The 17975-nt window shown below is 37.0% G+C and overlaps 1 protein-coding gene across 1 annotated transcript in view; it reads left to right on the top strand.

Moving 5' to 3' along the window:
• The window catches only part of LOC146137042 (uncharacterized), a 131862-nt gene that overhangs the window by 91065 nt on the left and 22822 nt on the right, over positions 1-17975 (top strand). The window contains exons 21-23 of the mRNA XM_083395388.1: positions 2706-2969; positions 12694-12728; positions 14583-14660. Of these exons, the coding sequence (XP_083251514.1) occupies positions 2706-2969; positions 12694-12728; positions 14583-14660 (377 nt within the window). The remainder of the gene's footprint in view (positions 1-2705; positions 2970-12693; positions 12729-14582; positions 14661-17975) is intronic.

Raw genomic sequence — 17975 nt, 5'->3', positions numbered from 1 at the left:
ATATGTTATTCCATTATCAGCTATATGTTATCCAAAGATGAGCTATGTGTTATCCCAATCTGTATGTAAAAGAACCAACAGCTGTATGTTATATACAACGTATAGATATCAAAGAATACCGCTCATACCAAATTAGTAAAAGATTTGTAGGCGAGGCTTTAATATTGCGATATGCTGGTATCTAAATATACAGCGGCATATAATGTTCCGCTATTTGAACGGATGTCCTAATGACTCTATAATAACTTCGTGATGTAAACATGGTATGCATTATATAAGGTAGGGCCATTGTAAAGAAAGTTCCCTCACTTGGTAAATTACGTCACTTATTCCTTCCACGCTTTCGACTGACATTTCAAGCTCTTGTTATTTGAAAAGAAATTATTTTACTTTTTATCTGAATTTAATTTTTACGATTTCCACTATTATGACGTTGGCAATGCTCATTGTTTAATTCGAACGTTCAAACAATGAGGCCCTTCACGTTGCATATTTGATTGGCTTTGCAGCTTAAAATCCTCACCGATGATACGCAATGTGTAGCTAGAACGCTCAAACAATGATGCATAGTTTTATGACTTATTTAAAAATGTATCACAATGGTTTAAATTGCTTCGTTCGGGAGAGCCCAACCCCAAAGAAACTTCCCTAGCTTGGTATATTACGTCACATATACATTCCAAGCATTCAACGCTAAGCTTACGGTCTCAATGTTGAATCTATATAAATCCATGAAATATGCTGAGTACTATTTCCCAGGGTTTAGTTGGCGCCCATTTTATAATAACTGAACAACGTCAACTAGCTTAACACGTGGAATGCGTTTAACATGTAATTTGGATTTATAGTACAAACGTAATAAAAAGACCTTACTCATTCTTCAAAATTTCACGCTTGGACTTAGCGTTGACTCCAGCCATTGTGCTTGGATTATCCACGGATCTTTTTGCCACTTCTGAAGAAATTCGTGGGAAAATTCACCCCATTCGTTATAGAGTTAATCCTAAACCTAGCATTAAAGGATTTATGTTTTGTTTTGTGGCTTTGAATGGGATTTTTAAGGATTCTAAACCAATTCCTGAAATTTTCGACATAGGCCATTTGAAGAAATTTCCGTCATTTTAGAATAGGTCAGTTTGCCAAAGTTTTAGGAAATTAAATACTTTCGTATATAAAGAATCTGCCGCGAACCAAGTTTTGTTAATTAGTAAACTCGAACAACATTATTTGGTTGAAGGTGAAAAAATAATAATGCTATCATCCAACATTGAGTGGAATCAGGGCTGTTGAGTGTTCTGGTTTTTCTTTTGATGGTTGTGAATTTAATCTGTAAAAGCCTTTTTGTATGTATCTGCAGTTTTTAACAGAACTGATGATGTCGTTTTTGGCGTAATTGCAGTATTCTGTCATTTAATAAAGTTTTTTAACCTCTGTTGTTCTTTTGGATCTTATTTGGTGGAACAACAAATAGTAACGTGCACGATAATAATTCATCAAAATTATATTTAAAATGTCAAAATACTCTTTGAGAAAATATGTTGATGATGTTTATAATGATGACCTTTGTGTCTCGCCTGCTTACGCAAAGCATATTTTCCCAACCCCCGTAAATAACAACTAAGTCACGTTGTTTCTCTTCACACAAACCCTTTCCAGAAAACCTCATCAAATATCCATTTTTTATTGGTTTGCTTGCGTCAGAATGCCTTGATATCTTATCGCAGCTGCTTTGAATACAAACACAGAAACCTTGTGTTTACTTCATTTCTTTTATTACCCAACTCACAACAGGTGAACGATTTAAGTCAAGATTTCTTGGCAAGTGATTGTTTTTCGATTTGTATCTCGTTTAGAGCATGTAGCGAAATTTTTCTTCGCTTTTTTCTGATTATCGTACGAAAATCTGATGTTTCTGACTTGGTCGTGAAGTTGTGATCTAGATTTTTAACTCTTCTTACCAATTGCTGCAAACCCGCAAAAATGCCGGCTGGTATCAGCAATTGGAAACACTATTAGTTAAATTTGACAGCCGCGTCAATCAAAGGCTATGATAAAGTTTTGATGCATTTTTATCTCCTGCATTATCAACCCTAAGCCGGAAGTATTCACTCCGTTGCATTTCACAGGCGATGGACTGTGTTCAGGAAAGAGAAATTTAATGAAAAGAGCAAATATCTCTTTGTGGCCTAAACTGCGGTACTTATCATTCGTATTGTGACCAATACAAACAGTTCACCCTCTTTCTGCAGTTTAGTTTACAACATTTTAGAAAGTACAACTGATTGCCAGGCTTTTTTACAATTCTGATCAATTTCGGCCGCGCAAAATACGGGTTGTACCTAAGTAAAGCAGTTATTACTGAACAAACTAAAGACCATATAGTAATTTGGTGTAGCGACTGACATTTCAAGCTCTTGTTATTTAAAAACTTTTTTATTTTCCTTGTTATTTGACGTCAATAATAAGTCACCAACCGACCATTATGACGTCAATATAATGGATTGTTTAATTCGAATATCTACACAATGATATATTTTTATAAAGCTTATGCATTTACCTTAAATTTTAAAAGCTCCAAATTTCATCTTGTGTTCACCAACAGCTAACCATTATGACGTCGATAGTACGCATTGTATAATTCGAACGCTCAAACAATAATGCTTAGTTTTTAGGCTTGTTTAAATGCTTCAAATTTCGTATTGTAGGAAAGTCCATCTCCGACTCCCAAGATCTCGGTGGAGCCTCTTCTCCCGGATGTTCCCCTACATCCTGCTTCCTCCCTGGAGCAAGAGCATCCGGATCTCACCCGTGACATCATAAAAGGAGACAAGACGCTCGCCCAGATGCTACAGAGCAACAACAAGAAGACGTTGGACTTCATGGCAGGAGTGCTCCCCCAATCCTCCAGAGACATCCTCCAAGAAGGAATGAGGTATCGGATGCAGAAGCCGGATGCTGCAAGGAGCGCAGCGGACACAGGAGGAGATACACAGAGCGAGATTATGTGAGTAATTCGACCATGTTCGATGATTTGTTTTTAAAGAGAGGAAAACGTTGCCATTTTTAACCTTGAAAACAGGCACTTTAACATTAATGCTTGACAGACCTCATGAAAAATAATTTAAGTCGTAAAATAATTTAAAAATCACACAGGAGATACACTGATCGAGATCATGTGTGTACTTTGAGGATGTTCGAACATTTGTTTAAAGAGTCGAAAATCTAAAATAAGGCCGGCAAAATAAAATGACTCAATCAAGAAAATGATGTTAAATATATGACTTGGAAAATTATCTCAAAAACTAGCCACCTACAAGCTTAGACCCCTCATCCCATCTATCTTATTGCGTTTGCCGCAATGCAGACCATTATTTGCAGCGCGCGCGTCCCATTGTGCATGGCACTATTACGTAATAGAAGTGCGGTAAAAGCGTTACGCAACACCCCTCACATAACCCCTTTCACCCATCACCCATAGCCAAGGCTGAAAAGGCCATTATTCAGGCTTATAACGCAAGCGCTTCGTTGCTGTCAATTTAAGGCAGTTTCGCATAGAAGGTTTTTTTTTTAACTGCGTTGTTGTAGCCTGTCTGTCAATGCGCAAATCCTCTAGTTGCAATTTTTCCTCGTGATTTGTTTCCAGCAACGCGCGAAGGCCATTGTGTCGAAATCCGGCGCGCTAATTTCGAAACAATCGCCGAAGCCAATTACCGGCTCCGGTTACCCCTTGTGTTACGTCATGATCCTACGTGACCCCCCAACAGCACTCACGAAAAGGACCCCCAATGAACCGAGCCAATTACCCCTTTCGCTGTCTGTTCGTATAGTTTACTGTTAAAAAATTAGCAAGGTTCCTTACGCAACTGTTAGTGTTTTCAATTACATCTTCGCTGCAGACTTTCGCTTCTGTTGACACAACTTGTAAAATTGCGCCGTTTTTTTGCTGAAAATTCGCGCAAATCTGATTACTGACAATCAGCCGCGCGAGCCGCAGACAATGGCGCGACAATTATCTTGTCTCTTATGAAAAGTGCCGGTAAGATAGCGACGCATTTAGCAACATGAGATTGCAAAAATGCAAAGTGCAAAACGAAATTTTAAACTTAAATATTCTTTGCTTTTTTTCACTTTGCTTTTGCGCAAAAAAACAGACCATTTAAAAAATTTAGTATATGTTAAAAATCAGTTAATTTGACTTTAATTTATTTATTTACCCGATGGTAGTAAATTGACCCACTACATAAATCCATGTTTGCTATAAGGTTTTATTTCAATAAAGATATATTCCCTATTCGTTCTTGGTAATGTAGTTGAAATATACATAAATTATAATAAAAAAGAAAACAAATATATTCGAAAAAAATTTAAATAGTCCAAAAATGTTTTTAGTTTCAAGCGTTTTACGGATTGTTTTTTTTGCAATATTGCACTGAAAACGTTAAACGCTTAAAGACCGTTTTTCATTTTCGCCCTTTTTTATTCCGATTTTCCAAACAGCGAGTTGCGAAATTCACTGAGCACATGTCGCAACAATAATCGCCCAAAGTGCGCCAAACGAAGCATTATAATCGCATTTGACGCGGCATTAGCTCTCATGAAAACCACCCCCCTTCCCTCTATCGCTGAACTCTCAATTTCTATCGTGCCGCCAATTCGTTCGCTTTTGACATTTCGCGAAACTCGATCGTCTTAAAATGTCAAGAGTCCAACGGCGGTTGTAATATCAATTTGTGACGCAATAGTCGACCTGGATACGTCATTTGTTGGGGCAAGGTGCGATACATTCACATTACTGGAAGGGGTGTAGCAACCATAAAATGGGCACCATAAGGCAATTTAAAACCTGACTTCGTTATTAGAAGCACTTAATTTTAAACCTCACTTTTAGTATCTTTACCAAGACAGAATACAACTTTATTTTAAAATCGCCATGTGTATTTCACATCCTGTTTTTTGACACGCCCTTTGCATTTTCTGTTTCTTATGGGACCTTTTAGAAGTAGATGCACGCCCTTGATTTAGGAGATCCTAATGGATTTTATTCAACCAAGTTATTTAGCTTAACATTGTCTGCTCTATTAACTGTAATAACACTATAGTATTGTTCGGTTCCAGTTCAAATGAACTGTGAACGTGTAAACAACTAGAAGAATGTTTAATTGCTTATAGCTTTCAAAAAGTTAAAAAAAAACACATTAAAATAGCATTTCATATTCGTTGTTAAAATTAACATCATAAAATTATAAATTTACCGCTTGAACAACAATCACCCCAAGTTAAAAATCACCAAAACATAGTTATGCCATTCCTATACTCCCAAAATTAATGCATTGCAGCAGCGAAATATCTCGGGATTTCCTTCTAAATCCTGGCCTCACGTCGTGCTTTTTTTCTCGAACCTTCTCAAGTCTCACGTGCAAAGCGCTGTGCCATTATGCTCCAACAAACGGTTCGGACGAAAATTTCGTCGAAACCTCTCGAAACAGGCGTCCCGCATGACGCAAGCACTTGAGAAATCACTCAAGTTTAAGGTCATTTCAACTTGCCCTCTAAAACCCGGGTTATGTAATCGCATTTTTCTGCCCTGTTTAGATTATTTATTTTGTACAAAAACCGGGCGGTATAGATTGTCATCATTTAATTGTCATTTAACCGTAAATTTTAATTTCTCTACACTTGTACTTACGAGCATTGTTGTAAGTTCTGCAGTATTGTAAACCTTTTTTGTTGTTGAAATATTGTTTTTTTGCAACCAAATTCTTAAGACATAGTTTGATTGATTTGGAAAGTCTAAAATTACCCAAGTCTTAAGGTTGTAGGTTCTAATCCATCCAAAGACTCATATTTTTTAAACTGTACCCAAAAAGAGCTATTCTTAGGGTAATCCCACCCTAGCTATATAGATTTTTTTTCGTGGTCATTGAGATTGTTTGACTCACGCTATAGTAAAACAAGACAAGGCCTTGATATCCCAAGAGATTTTGTAAGAATATTAAAGCCCATACAGAAGAAGGTAGCGTTTAAACCTTGCGAATAAATCTTAAGATAATGACTGGAGGTTGTAGTTAGATGTAGAATGTTTATTAAGGCCCATACAGAAGTAGGTTGCATTTTGAACTTTTCGAATTTCTCTTTGTTCATTTAAACGCTATGTAGCCTTTGATGCTTTCTAGTACGTTTAACTACTACAGTCTCCAATAAATATGCTTCCAAGCAAGTTTGATCCGGTTACTGAACCAAGGATGAAACAGGGACCACTTAAGCATTACCGCGGGTTCATTTAATTAATTCACCACTTACACTTCATGTCCCCATGCGAACCGCCCAAACTGCTTGACCTCTTCAAGTAGCGCAATATCATCTCATATCAGCCTTTGCACGCAAGCAAAGACTTCTTGGTCAATTATGCTTAAACTTCGATATCATATCGCCATATAAAGTGCATTGAAGCCTAAACAAGCCTCAATTATCCCGTAATTTGCCTAAGGTTCGCTTTTTGAACGATTAAAGCTGCAATTAGCCACCCTCTTGGAAGTAAAGCCAACCAGAGTCCATATCGGTCGGCCAATGCACATCTTTACCCGGAAATTCGTGTTTTTTTCTGCTGCCTGTTGACGCCAATTACCAAGTAAATTGCGTTTGAGTTCCGCAAAGTTTGAACAAATTTACAACTTGTTTGCGACGTTTGGTTTTCCCGAAAGAGAATTCGCGGAAAGTGTTAAGATTAAATTCTGCATTTGATTGCTTCTCGGGGTTACTTTATAACACAGCAATATATTCGTGCTCAAACTAGAAGGCTTTGCAAATCTACATAACTGTATAAGATATTTAAAATATAGGATATTCATAAGGACAAAATATATTAAATTTTGCCAAAGCCTACCACTCTAAATAACAGTTTGCATGTAAAACTAGTGACTTTAAAACAAAATCTTACAATAAAATGGTATGCCTTATCTTAATCAGTTAAATAGTAGGTTTTTGCGGCTTTTGCCTAGCAAAAGAAAAAAACATGCTCGATAAACGGCTCAATGTTTTCAAACAAACAAAAAACGGTTTTACGATCACAACGATCTTCTAACCTATATTTAAATGTTTTTGACAAAAGGGTATAAACATGTATTTAAATCCTATTTACACTAATAACTTATAGTTATAGTGTTTCCAATCGAAATTAAACGGTTTAAAAAATTAGGCCACCCTTGTAACCCATATTGTATTGTGTATTCGGCCACCAAAGGGAAAAAGCGTCTCATATGCGGACCGCCGTCCCGCCCCGACGTAATAGCGTCGTACAGGAAGTGGCGCCGTACCGGTAGTTACGTCTAGGTTGTGTGTCACCCCTGTCTAGTCACTGTTTACACTTCGTTAGTCGTTCCCCTAAATGTACGTAGTTGTTTGTGAAGGTGCATATACGAAGAGATGCGACACACCAACGTATTAAAAGCATAATTAGAAGTAGTGAGAATATTAAAGCCCATACAGAAGTTGGTAACATTTTGAACATTTTGAATAAATTTTATTCAAAGCCAAGTTGAAAACGGATAAAGATTTATTCGAAACCATCAAAATGCTACTTACTTCTCAATGGGCATTGATATTCTAAATACGTTTTACTTAATCCTCCAGACATTATGCCCCAAAACGTTATTCATAAAAAAATATCGCTTCGTGATTTCATTTCTTTACAAGTTACTCCTTTCCAGTTTTACACATGAACGCTTTAAAGCGTAATTGTTTATTGCATTAACTCCTGTTATAATGGGTAACGTGTCGAAATGGGCAATAGGTTGTAATGAATTCAACCTTGTACTTTTCAAAAGCGGTTGGAATTTTGATACCCAATTTTTAACAGTCACTCTATTCCACTTTGCGGTTTGGTTGCTGCTAAAATATTTTTCATAAATTTCTGTAGGCTTATTGTTTTAACGCTTTATCTTGTTAGCTTCTATTTTTTTAATTTTAAAATTGATTAAACCTGATATGGCCAGCATAAAATGTATTACAGAAAGCGTCAAAAACGATATTTTTTATCCTGAGGTTGTGTGTGATCAATTAAAAGTGCACGAAGCATAACGCGCATTTCGCTTGCAAAACCAAAGCACATAAAGTAAGGTGATTATGGTCGAAATAACACGCTGTAATTGCAATTTATCGACCGTTTCCAACCGGGAATGTTGACTGTTCGTGATAAATCGACCTGAACTCTAACGAAGCGAGACTTTTTGCATTTGCATTTCACTAAAAACGATAAATCTTCCCTCTCCTTATAAATCAAAACGCTGTTTTGCCAATATTAGTTTGAATGCTGCAAAAACGACAAAAATGCTGCAAAAAAGTATTTGTCTCTGTTAAGTTGCAATTCATTTTGGGCGAAGCGGAAAACTTTAATGTTCCAAATTTAACGGTTTCCGATTTTCTAAGTGATGACTGATGAGCTCATTACATGCAACGAGTTGCCATAATTACCCGTCTTACTGAAAAAACTTATTTTTTTAAGTCAAAATCTAAAAAGTTAAATACAGGTCACTGTTTCTGCAATTTAAAAAAAATACTATTAGATAATCTACTAACTCAAACCAGGTGGACTTTTTAACAGTTTTGTTTTCAATTTAGTAATTTAAAACGGTCGTATCGCTATAATAGCTTTCGCAATATTTTGTCGAATTACAATAACAAGTTTTTTATGTCAATGACTTGGGCAACGCCTATATTAAGTCTAAATATTGACCGCTACACCGTTTTTTCCCGATATTGAGAAAATTCGTCAGTTTTTCTGACAGTGTCTAATATTTTTGTAATCCCAAGTAGCTCAAGACCAATCCAAGCGCGAAAGCAGGAAGTTACTTGAAGCCTTCCATCCACCGCCCCGCCCATCCAAAGCACGTTACACGTTAAACCATTAAACTACAAACCATAAAACCAATGCGTTAAAAGTCAAAATCGAAATTGGCGCCTTGCCGAATTCCTTCGTGATCTGGCAAAAACGCCTTGTCCGAATATCAGCCAACGTGGCTAATTATAAAGTGCCTGGCCTCTTTTTTCTGGCCTTCCCCAGTGTTGTTAGACACCCTAAAGTCTAAAGCTTCGCTTCTGGGCAATTAGGAGGTCTTACAAAATACAATTTTTTTCAATTACTTGCCGCAAAGAGGGAAACGATGATTTATTACTTCGTTTACACCAGGAGAGCGATTTTCCACAATTCCCAGTAAAATAATTGAATCTTCAAATGAAACCTTATTTAAGGTTAATGTTGTAAGAAAGTTGTTTCACCATGTAAGGTATTAAAATTAATAAAAAACGGTAAAAAGGTAACACCATTCTTATCAGAAAGACACCAATATTAAGTGTGTTTTTAACATGCTGTTTAATCTGATAACTAAATGCTTTATATATTTCAAATGCAGGCCATAAAATGGGCCTGGCCGTTTCAATACTGAATATTTACCTCAAGTTAATGGCCAACACGTTGAAACTAAAGGCGCCAATTACCTGGCTAAGCCGGGCAAATTTTTATCTGCTTGATTAGATGCTTGCTGAGGGGATTACAGTTATTAGATAGCGCGCGTATGGGCCACACCCACAAGATGATTTGCAGCAAAAAACTTTCTAAAATATTGCGGCACGCTTTATGATAATCCATCAAAAGGCGCCAGACAAGTCTCCACGCGCGACGCATGGACCCGATAATTATCGTCAAGACATGCCCGATAATTATCGACACAATATTTCACGTTTCGACCAAATGTGGGTTTAGCTGACAGGGTCAAGCACACTGTTTCGAACATCTCAGTTTTAACGCGGTTGCGGTAAACCTACAGCGTTTTATTTAATTTCTAGTCTGCACTTATTTCGTAGCTTGCGGTAATTTTTTTTGATAATAATTTGAACTTTTCAACTAAAGTCCGAAGTGTTGGGCGTTGCCGCATTGCAAGATATTTAACGGTTTCCGTAAACTTTTCGAGCTTTTAGCAACCGGTTATGACTATCATCGTCTGCTCAAGTGTCCAATTAAAAGTAGGATTTATGTTGAGAACGCTTAAGCCATTATAGAAAGGATAATTTCGGTACATTAAATAGTTTAAACCTAACAAAACTCATTTTAGTTTAAATAAAGTGCAATTAAAAATATGATTCATGTTGAGAATTTTATAACTCCTTTTCGGTCAAGATAACACACAAACTAAAAGGCTACTTCGTACAGTCATTTACAGCATTTTAACTAGAATTAAAATAGGTTTAGGCTTTTAAATAGTAGGTAATATTCAAAAAAGCATTTTGGCATTTAAGCTGCAAACCTAATTATTTCCTTAGAAGTTTTATTTTCATATTTCAGAATACAAATATCACTAAAAAACTTATTGGTGCGGCTTTAAGAGGTCACGAGTTCGAACCTCGCCAGGACACCAATTATTTAAACTCTTCTTATAACAAAGCTGCTACAGTTCACTTACGCCCGCCCAAGCAAGCGGATGCCCAAGTAAAGTATTATTCGCTCGTCGCAAAAAAGTCGCAACATCCAGAACATCAAGGGCTCAGCTTTGGCTTCGAATTTCAACTAAGTCCGTTTGAAGCGAAAGAGAATTTCACTTTGCGAATTCGATGCCGTGATTGTTGGCGCTTTAATGCAGTTATAACGACCCGAAAACGCTCTCTATGGTTAAAACGTCGTAGAATTGTGTCTACTGACTTCACAAACTTGCATAAATTGGTCGAAATTGTGTATTTGACTACCACAGAGTAATGCAAACAACTTTCGTTGACATAAACAAAATGATTGGTTTCGGCTACATCATACAAAAAATGGTGAACTGCTTAGAGAACAAGAAACGAAACTCTTGTCTTGTAAACCATAAATAATAGCAATAAACGACATTAGTAGCTGTTATTCAATACAGTTTGGTCAAATAATAGTATGTAGGTCTTAAAAAATGTCAAAGATATTTCAAATCATTTTTCTTCCAATTTCGATGACATAACCGTTGAAACAATGCCTGCGCCCTTTTGTTGCAAAATAACATCAACATATCAAGTACTCGACTTGGGGAAATACGAGTACCCAACCCGCCATTCCCCGCCCCCTACACGCCTCAAACACGCGTGAAAAACTTCGGTGCATTTCGTTCCTTGCATAGCAATGTATAGAGTTTCGTAAAAAGCTGCACTCGGCTAAAGAAATCTAAAATTTAGGAGAAATTCTCTTAAATAATTTGTGCATTACGATCAACCCGTGTGTGATTTCAGGGTTACGCCAAATACTTAAGCGGGCGATTTCTTGAAAAATTGCGACCCCAGTTAAACGGAAACACACCTTACCCCAAGTTTTTAGCGTTATTAACCCCCGGTAGTTTCATGCCACGTCTTTAACCGAAACGACCTTGAGCTACCTGGTGGCAAAGTTTCAAGGTCATTTGTGGCGTTAAAACCACTTCCCCGAACTGTGCGGGGGCGGGTTTGGGTTACAGGGTGAATGGGGCCTCAAATCGAACGGGGCTCTGTCTTGCTCGTGTTATCGAAGCTTTTTGTTAATGGGGAACTTTTAAAGGTGTTTAATTAAGAGATTTTTAGTTTTTTGGGAAATATATGACTATTCAAGAATATTAGTGCCCATACGGAAGTAGGTGTCATTTTGAGCGTTACATCAGATTTTGAAAATAAATAAAGAGTTATTCGAAACGTTCAAAATGCTGCTTACTTCTACATGGGCTTTGATATTTACTTACGTCTTACTACAACTTCCAACCATTATGCTCAATATGACTATTTAGTTTCGCAAATTGTAGTTCGCGACACACACTTTTAAAATTACAGAAGTAAACGGAAAACTTAAGGTCACAAACTGGAATTTTTTAATTTGCGTTCAACTTGTTTCCCACACGCGATTCAATTGGTTTAATTTATTAGATTATTTCGCGCTATTCTAAACAAGTGTCGCTATAGCTTTAGGGTTAATTTATTCGCCCCATAGCATGTTTTACCCACCCGCCCCAATAATGCCACCCTGGGTGGTATAAAGTCCACTTTAACCAGCAGGAAGTATTAAACTTATCGCCTATTGATAAGTGAAGAGGCCTGTGTATTGTATTTCCTTGTTTCGACTCACTTAGCTTCACGACCTTGTATTACTTGTTGGCTGGGTGGTCCCGCTCATCCGCTTTGCTAGCACTTGTATTCAATTTACCCTATGCCCATTACATACTTAAAGGCCATAAGAAAATTCATTTAACCATCAGGTTTTTACTGCCATTTGAAAATATACGACCATTATACGAGATGAAATTTCTAAACCTTTTTTTTATCAAATTTTTGTACCACCCTTATTTGGGCTCATTGTTGTGTCGATTATAGATCAATTGCATACCTTACTTTCATAATTTATTAAACAGATTTAATTGAAATTCGAATCACCGAGATATATGAACACTGTAAGGTGCTAAACAAACCTAACTATTGTAGGCAGTTTAAGGCTAGAGAAGTGCAAACATGATAATTATATTGCACCACAAATGCGCTAAAGATTGCTGCAGTGTCAACTAAAACAACATTGTGATTTTGCTTTGTGTAGCTCAATATCATACTTATTGATAAAACAGTTTCATAGGAATTTTAATAAACTCATTCTACTTTGAATATCAAATTTAGTAGAACTACTTAAGTACCTCTTTCCGATAATTTCAAATTACGTATTTTAAGAAGTCTTCCGCCCCGTTGCTCCATTCAACAACTCCGTTGTGTCATAAAAACATGTTTTTGCAAATTCGCTAAGTGCGTGTGGTGGCAATTACAATCTACATCGTCGATAAACCTGTAATTTGTAGATTCGCTTATGGCCCCTTTCGATGCGCGTCATCAAATACACGTCATCAAAACTTCTACGATCTGTTGTTGTTCCTAAAAGTTTTAACGCTTCAACACAAAATTTCCGACCGAACAAGCAAACGTGATAAACATATCGGGTTCAAGTTAATGTAGCGATCAGTGTTTTTTACCTGTCAGTTCCGTACAAGGTTTGCTACCCACATATTTCAGTACGATTATTGTGATTAAGAAACTGGTAATAATGCAACTCGGCCTTAATGTAGTCTACTTTGAAAAAATATCCAACCCTATTTTTTTAGTTTTTCTTGTTTATATTAGGGTTTTACCAAGACCCAGTTCCGTTTAGCTTTCTATTGATTTAGGTAGGTAAATGAAAACAGCAAAAATTCATCCTTTAAACAGCAAAATTCATCCTATGTGGTTAAAGTTAAAAAATAGTTGAACAAAAATCTTTTAAATAATTTTAGTTTGTGTCGTCAAAACACGTGCTACTGAAATACCTGATTCACACCCCGAAAAAACTGGATATCATCACGTTCAACCTTTCCTTAATTACAAAGCTCATCTCTCAACGTCTCTAGTTAATCCCCGCAAACCATAGCCAGTCGTATCGTCTAGAAAATTCTAACAAAATAACCTAAAAATGCCCCTTTTTCTTCAAAAAAATTTGCAAAACCCTGCTGCGAACAACATGTAATTATCGGAAATTGCGATGTTTTTTTGCAACTGTTGATATCAGGTGGATTTTTGGAACGTGCCGAAAGTCAGACTCGCTATCTCTTCTAATTTTCTCCCTCGTAAAAACACCCAAAGTTTGTCAATTTTGCACGATTTTTTGTGATTATTTATCTCCTAGATCACGAACACTGCTCACTAATTGCCCCATCGATTTATTGCCCCTAGGGGTAGGGGTGGGGGGGGGGGGTGTTTACCCTCTCATTTTGTGCGTGGTAAGTTTAGGCGACTGGAAATTCCACTTCTAATCCCCGTATAACATTAGACGAAATGTCTGGAAAGTTTGCACAAGTTGCGGAAATCCCATTTTACACCAAGAATCGCAAAACACCAGTCCTCCTTAACATTTGGAACCTAGTTATCGACTATAGCTTTAATGTTTCGTTTTAGTCCTGTACATTGGCGTATAAAGGGCGAGAGCAATTACGCTAGTTATAAAAAAGATGTTTTCACAAAATTATTTTCATTACCATTGGCAACAATATCTATCGCAGTCGAGCTATTTATTGCCTTTTAATTTCATATCCGACAACGGCATTTTCGTGTCTTAAAACTCATTTTAAGTCGAAGAGCCCTATTCTATGTATTAGTGTGCACAGATTGTTTAATGAGTTATAGAAATATACTTACGCGGTCATGTCCATTCGAAATTGTGTCAACTATGCAGTCCGTCTGCATTCATATTCCCTTTCTAGAAAAGTTCTTAAACCATTCGTTTAATATCTTACGTAATTGTGTCCTTTAATGGCCGTGTCCTTGCAAATCCACCTGCCATATGCTGTGTCTCTTCTATACTTACACGGAAGGACACCAGTCGGGCACAAGTCTCTTCATTGCCAATGTCCATTCACAACTGTTTCAACTACCCAGTCCGTTTGCAATCATGTCCAAAATGTTAATGGTATAGTTTTCTAGAAAATTTCTTCAGCCAGTCGTCTAACATATTTCGAAATTGTGTCCATTAATGGTCGTGTCCTTGAAGTCCATGTAAGTCCACCTGCCTTATACTCTGTGTGTTTCTCCCCCAGCACGAACGGCCGACCAGTTCCAAGCGAGCGACTTCTCGTTATAACTTGCGACCCGAGCGCTTATATGAAAAAGTTCAGGTATACCAACGGAATGAACTGTTTTATTTTGGTTTGCGGAATGTACCAAAAACACCACGAATGACTGACTGACCAACAGACCATTAACCATTTTGGTTTTATACCCTAGCTTCGTTCGGTTTACTAATCACTGGTAGCAATAGCTGCACTTGCTCGCAGTCCTTTTATTTTGTTGTTGTAGAATTCATCCGATTTGATTATTTTTTGGTTTAACCATATCTCGCTTTTGGTTGTTATTTTGGTTTTGGTGCGTCCTTGATTTTGGTGTCGATCTCGCCTGAATGCATCGAATGCTAACCAAAACTTCACACAGGTGCAGCACGATTTATTATCGTTCCAACTTTACATTTCTGTTTTTGTTTTAAATTAATATCAAGCCTCAAGAAAAAGGGTCGATTTTGGAAGAAGCCACCATTTTTTCCTAATTTTTGTTTGTTTTATTCATTGAGTAAACAAGAATGTTAGAAGCTCCAATTTTTTTTATTTTTTTGGTTTTATTCAATGTCTACGAAAATAATGGAGACTCCGATATTGTCTAAATTTTAGTGGAAACGTTTGTTTGTTGAATTCAGCAAACTTATGATCGTAGTAGCACTCAACCTTACGCACAAGTTGTGCAAAAATACCTAGCGCCTGCGCATTGTACAATGCATGCATGCAAGCAGCACATTCGGCACATGTGAATGCCATTTATCGGTGACAAGCTAACACTTGGATTGCAATGCTGGTGCTTTCTTAAAACTCATGGATAGCTAACATTGACTTTTGTTCGTATTTGGAAGATGGCTTCAGCAATTTACAGAAAAACGGATCAACGGAAACTGTAACCTAACCTTGTTTAGATTTAATTGCAGCCCAGTGTTATTTAAACTAATTTTCGGTGTGTATTTGCCTATTTTGTAGCACCAAGTGAACCTGTAAATTACCCTTAATGTAGCACTATTTTATTTAAATATATTTTCAAGCGTGTGTAGATAAGTACTTAGCAGCTATTGTGATTAACAATATTTTAACCTTTGTATATATGTTCACACAAGCCATGCGAATGTGCTAGGTTTGAAGTGGGATGTAAGGCTTTCCTCTTGTGATAAACCCCTTGTTTACGCCGTATTTGGAAGCAGCGTTTATTGTTACCTGTTCCTTAGTGCTGGATTCGTAGAACAATCTACACTATAGTGCAGAAATATTGCATCCGCATCCGCATAAACAATATCTAGCGCCAAATGAAAGGATTAAAGCTGTAGCCAGAATTGCTTTGGTCAGTAACACTTACGTCTCGTGTTGAGAAACTTCGCGCGCAAAACAAATGCGAAACCACACTTGCCATAGTTGGAATTAAATGTCCACTAATTCCAGCAAACGACAAAGTCAGCCTGGAAAACAAAACTTACCGTGGGACTTGGTAATGGGTACACTATGCACGGGTCTGTTATGTAGCTTGCAAATAAACGTCGAAGCCAAATCAAAGCTAATAATAATTGGAATGCGAACTTGTATCATCTTCTGTTAGTGTTACATTCTACATTTAATAAGTAAGGTTTGATTTGCTTTTCAGTCACATGAACTCATGATGATACAAGGGCGGATCGAAACCTCTTTTTTAAGGTGATCTCGATCTACTCGACCCATTTGGCCTTGACATATATTTTCAACAAAACTTACCATAGTGGGAATTAAATGTCCACTGCAATCCCAGCTTACGTCAAACCCGGAAAAATACTTTAACATCACTATACAAAAGACTTCCTTTTATTCGTTATTCTGGAAAGAGGAGGAAATTAGTCACTGGCTACATCATTCAAAATCCGGCGTTTCTGTTTTAGTAAAACATTCAAACAATGCTTCCTGATTTCGTATATGCTTTGATATATTATGACGACGACAACGCGTATTGTTCTATTCGAACGTCGAGACAATGCCACTCAAATAAGAAAATTTCCTGTAAGACTTTTATTAGTATACCATGCCTGGTAGCAACAGCATTTTTTTTAATAGAATGTTTTAGATTTCAATCCCTTGCCGGCTTGTGAACTGAAAACGCAATAAGAAGCTTAAAACAGTTACGTCAGGGACGTATTACGCCAAATCTTCACGTTTTACAACTGTTATAAATTAATATCTGTTTCGTGAAATCTTTACATTGAGTTATTTGCACTTGAAAACGTGCTCACACTTTCACTGTAGCCCAAGCAAACTTAAATGTTATCGAGGTGTTCTACTACGTCCAACAGATTATTTTAAGATCACCTACGTCCAATTGTCGCACTTTGCCGGTTGTTGAAAGGCCACTGGAAGTAGTTTGCCGTACATTTATAAACCAACCTGCTATAAATAACCTGCACCGTTGGTTAACCAACTAATAGGAGCTCGCCAATACATTTCAATCCCGATTTGGAAGCCTCAAAATATCACAGTCGCTTGTTTTGTGTTTAATTGGTCGTTTGGGCGCTTAACTCGTGTTTAATTAACAGTTGTTGGTGGAAAGTTTCCCCGCAAGCATAAACAGCATGAACTGGGCACTTCTTCGTGGAAAAATCCGCTTATTCGTGCTGTCACCTAAATTCATCGTTTCGGGGCCGAAAACATATTATTCAAAGATGTTTCTCGCAAACCACTAGTAATATTAGCCTGGTGTTGGGCAAATAAACCACGTCGAACTTGTTTGGCAGCGCAAAGGGTCGATACGTGCATGTTAATGTGGGGATGTGCACTTTCTCCGGCTAAGCCGTGACCGTGGCACTTGTACAACCGGACATTTACAACTTTCATTTTCTGGATTTCAGGGAAAACAATGTTGATGTATTTGTTGCTGATGCAATCCCAACACTGCAAACAATAAATTTCTAGAGAAAAAATAGTTAAAACAACGTATGTTAACGTTTTTCGGCCTTTCTGTGTAAACTAAATTAAGATGTACCTTAATAGCCCGGCTCAATTTCCCCTAAGTTAACAAATAGAAACATGAACCAATAAATAATAAACCATAAAGATTTACAAACCAAAGTATATATCGTTATAATTGTTTTAACTTTTTGTTAAAAAAAATAAAAAATTCGTGAGATAACTTTTAACTTGAAACAGCATCTAAAGTCAAAACGCAAATCAAATTAAAAATGTCGAGTTCGTGTCAAGCTTAGTTGAGTCGAAAATGTACAAAAAATATTCTAAAAAAATTACTCTTTAGAAAATCAAGGCAACTGTTTAATGTGTCGAGAAGTTTTGCATTCTTAAGAAGATGTTATTTATTCCGAGGACATTACGGCAACATTACGCAAGTTGATAAAAGTTCAAAAACATGTTAGAAGAAATGACTGG

This window comes from Ascidiella aspersa, chromosome 8 (genome assembly GCF_963924565.1).
Source record: "Ascidiella aspersa chromosome 8, kaAscAspe10.2, whole genome shotgun sequence".
In the NCBI taxonomy this organism is placed as follows: Eukaryota; Metazoa; Chordata; class Ascidiacea; order Phlebobranchia; family Ascidiidae; genus Ascidiella; species Ascidiella aspersa.
This window is presented reverse-complemented; position numbering and strand designations above follow the sequence as displayed.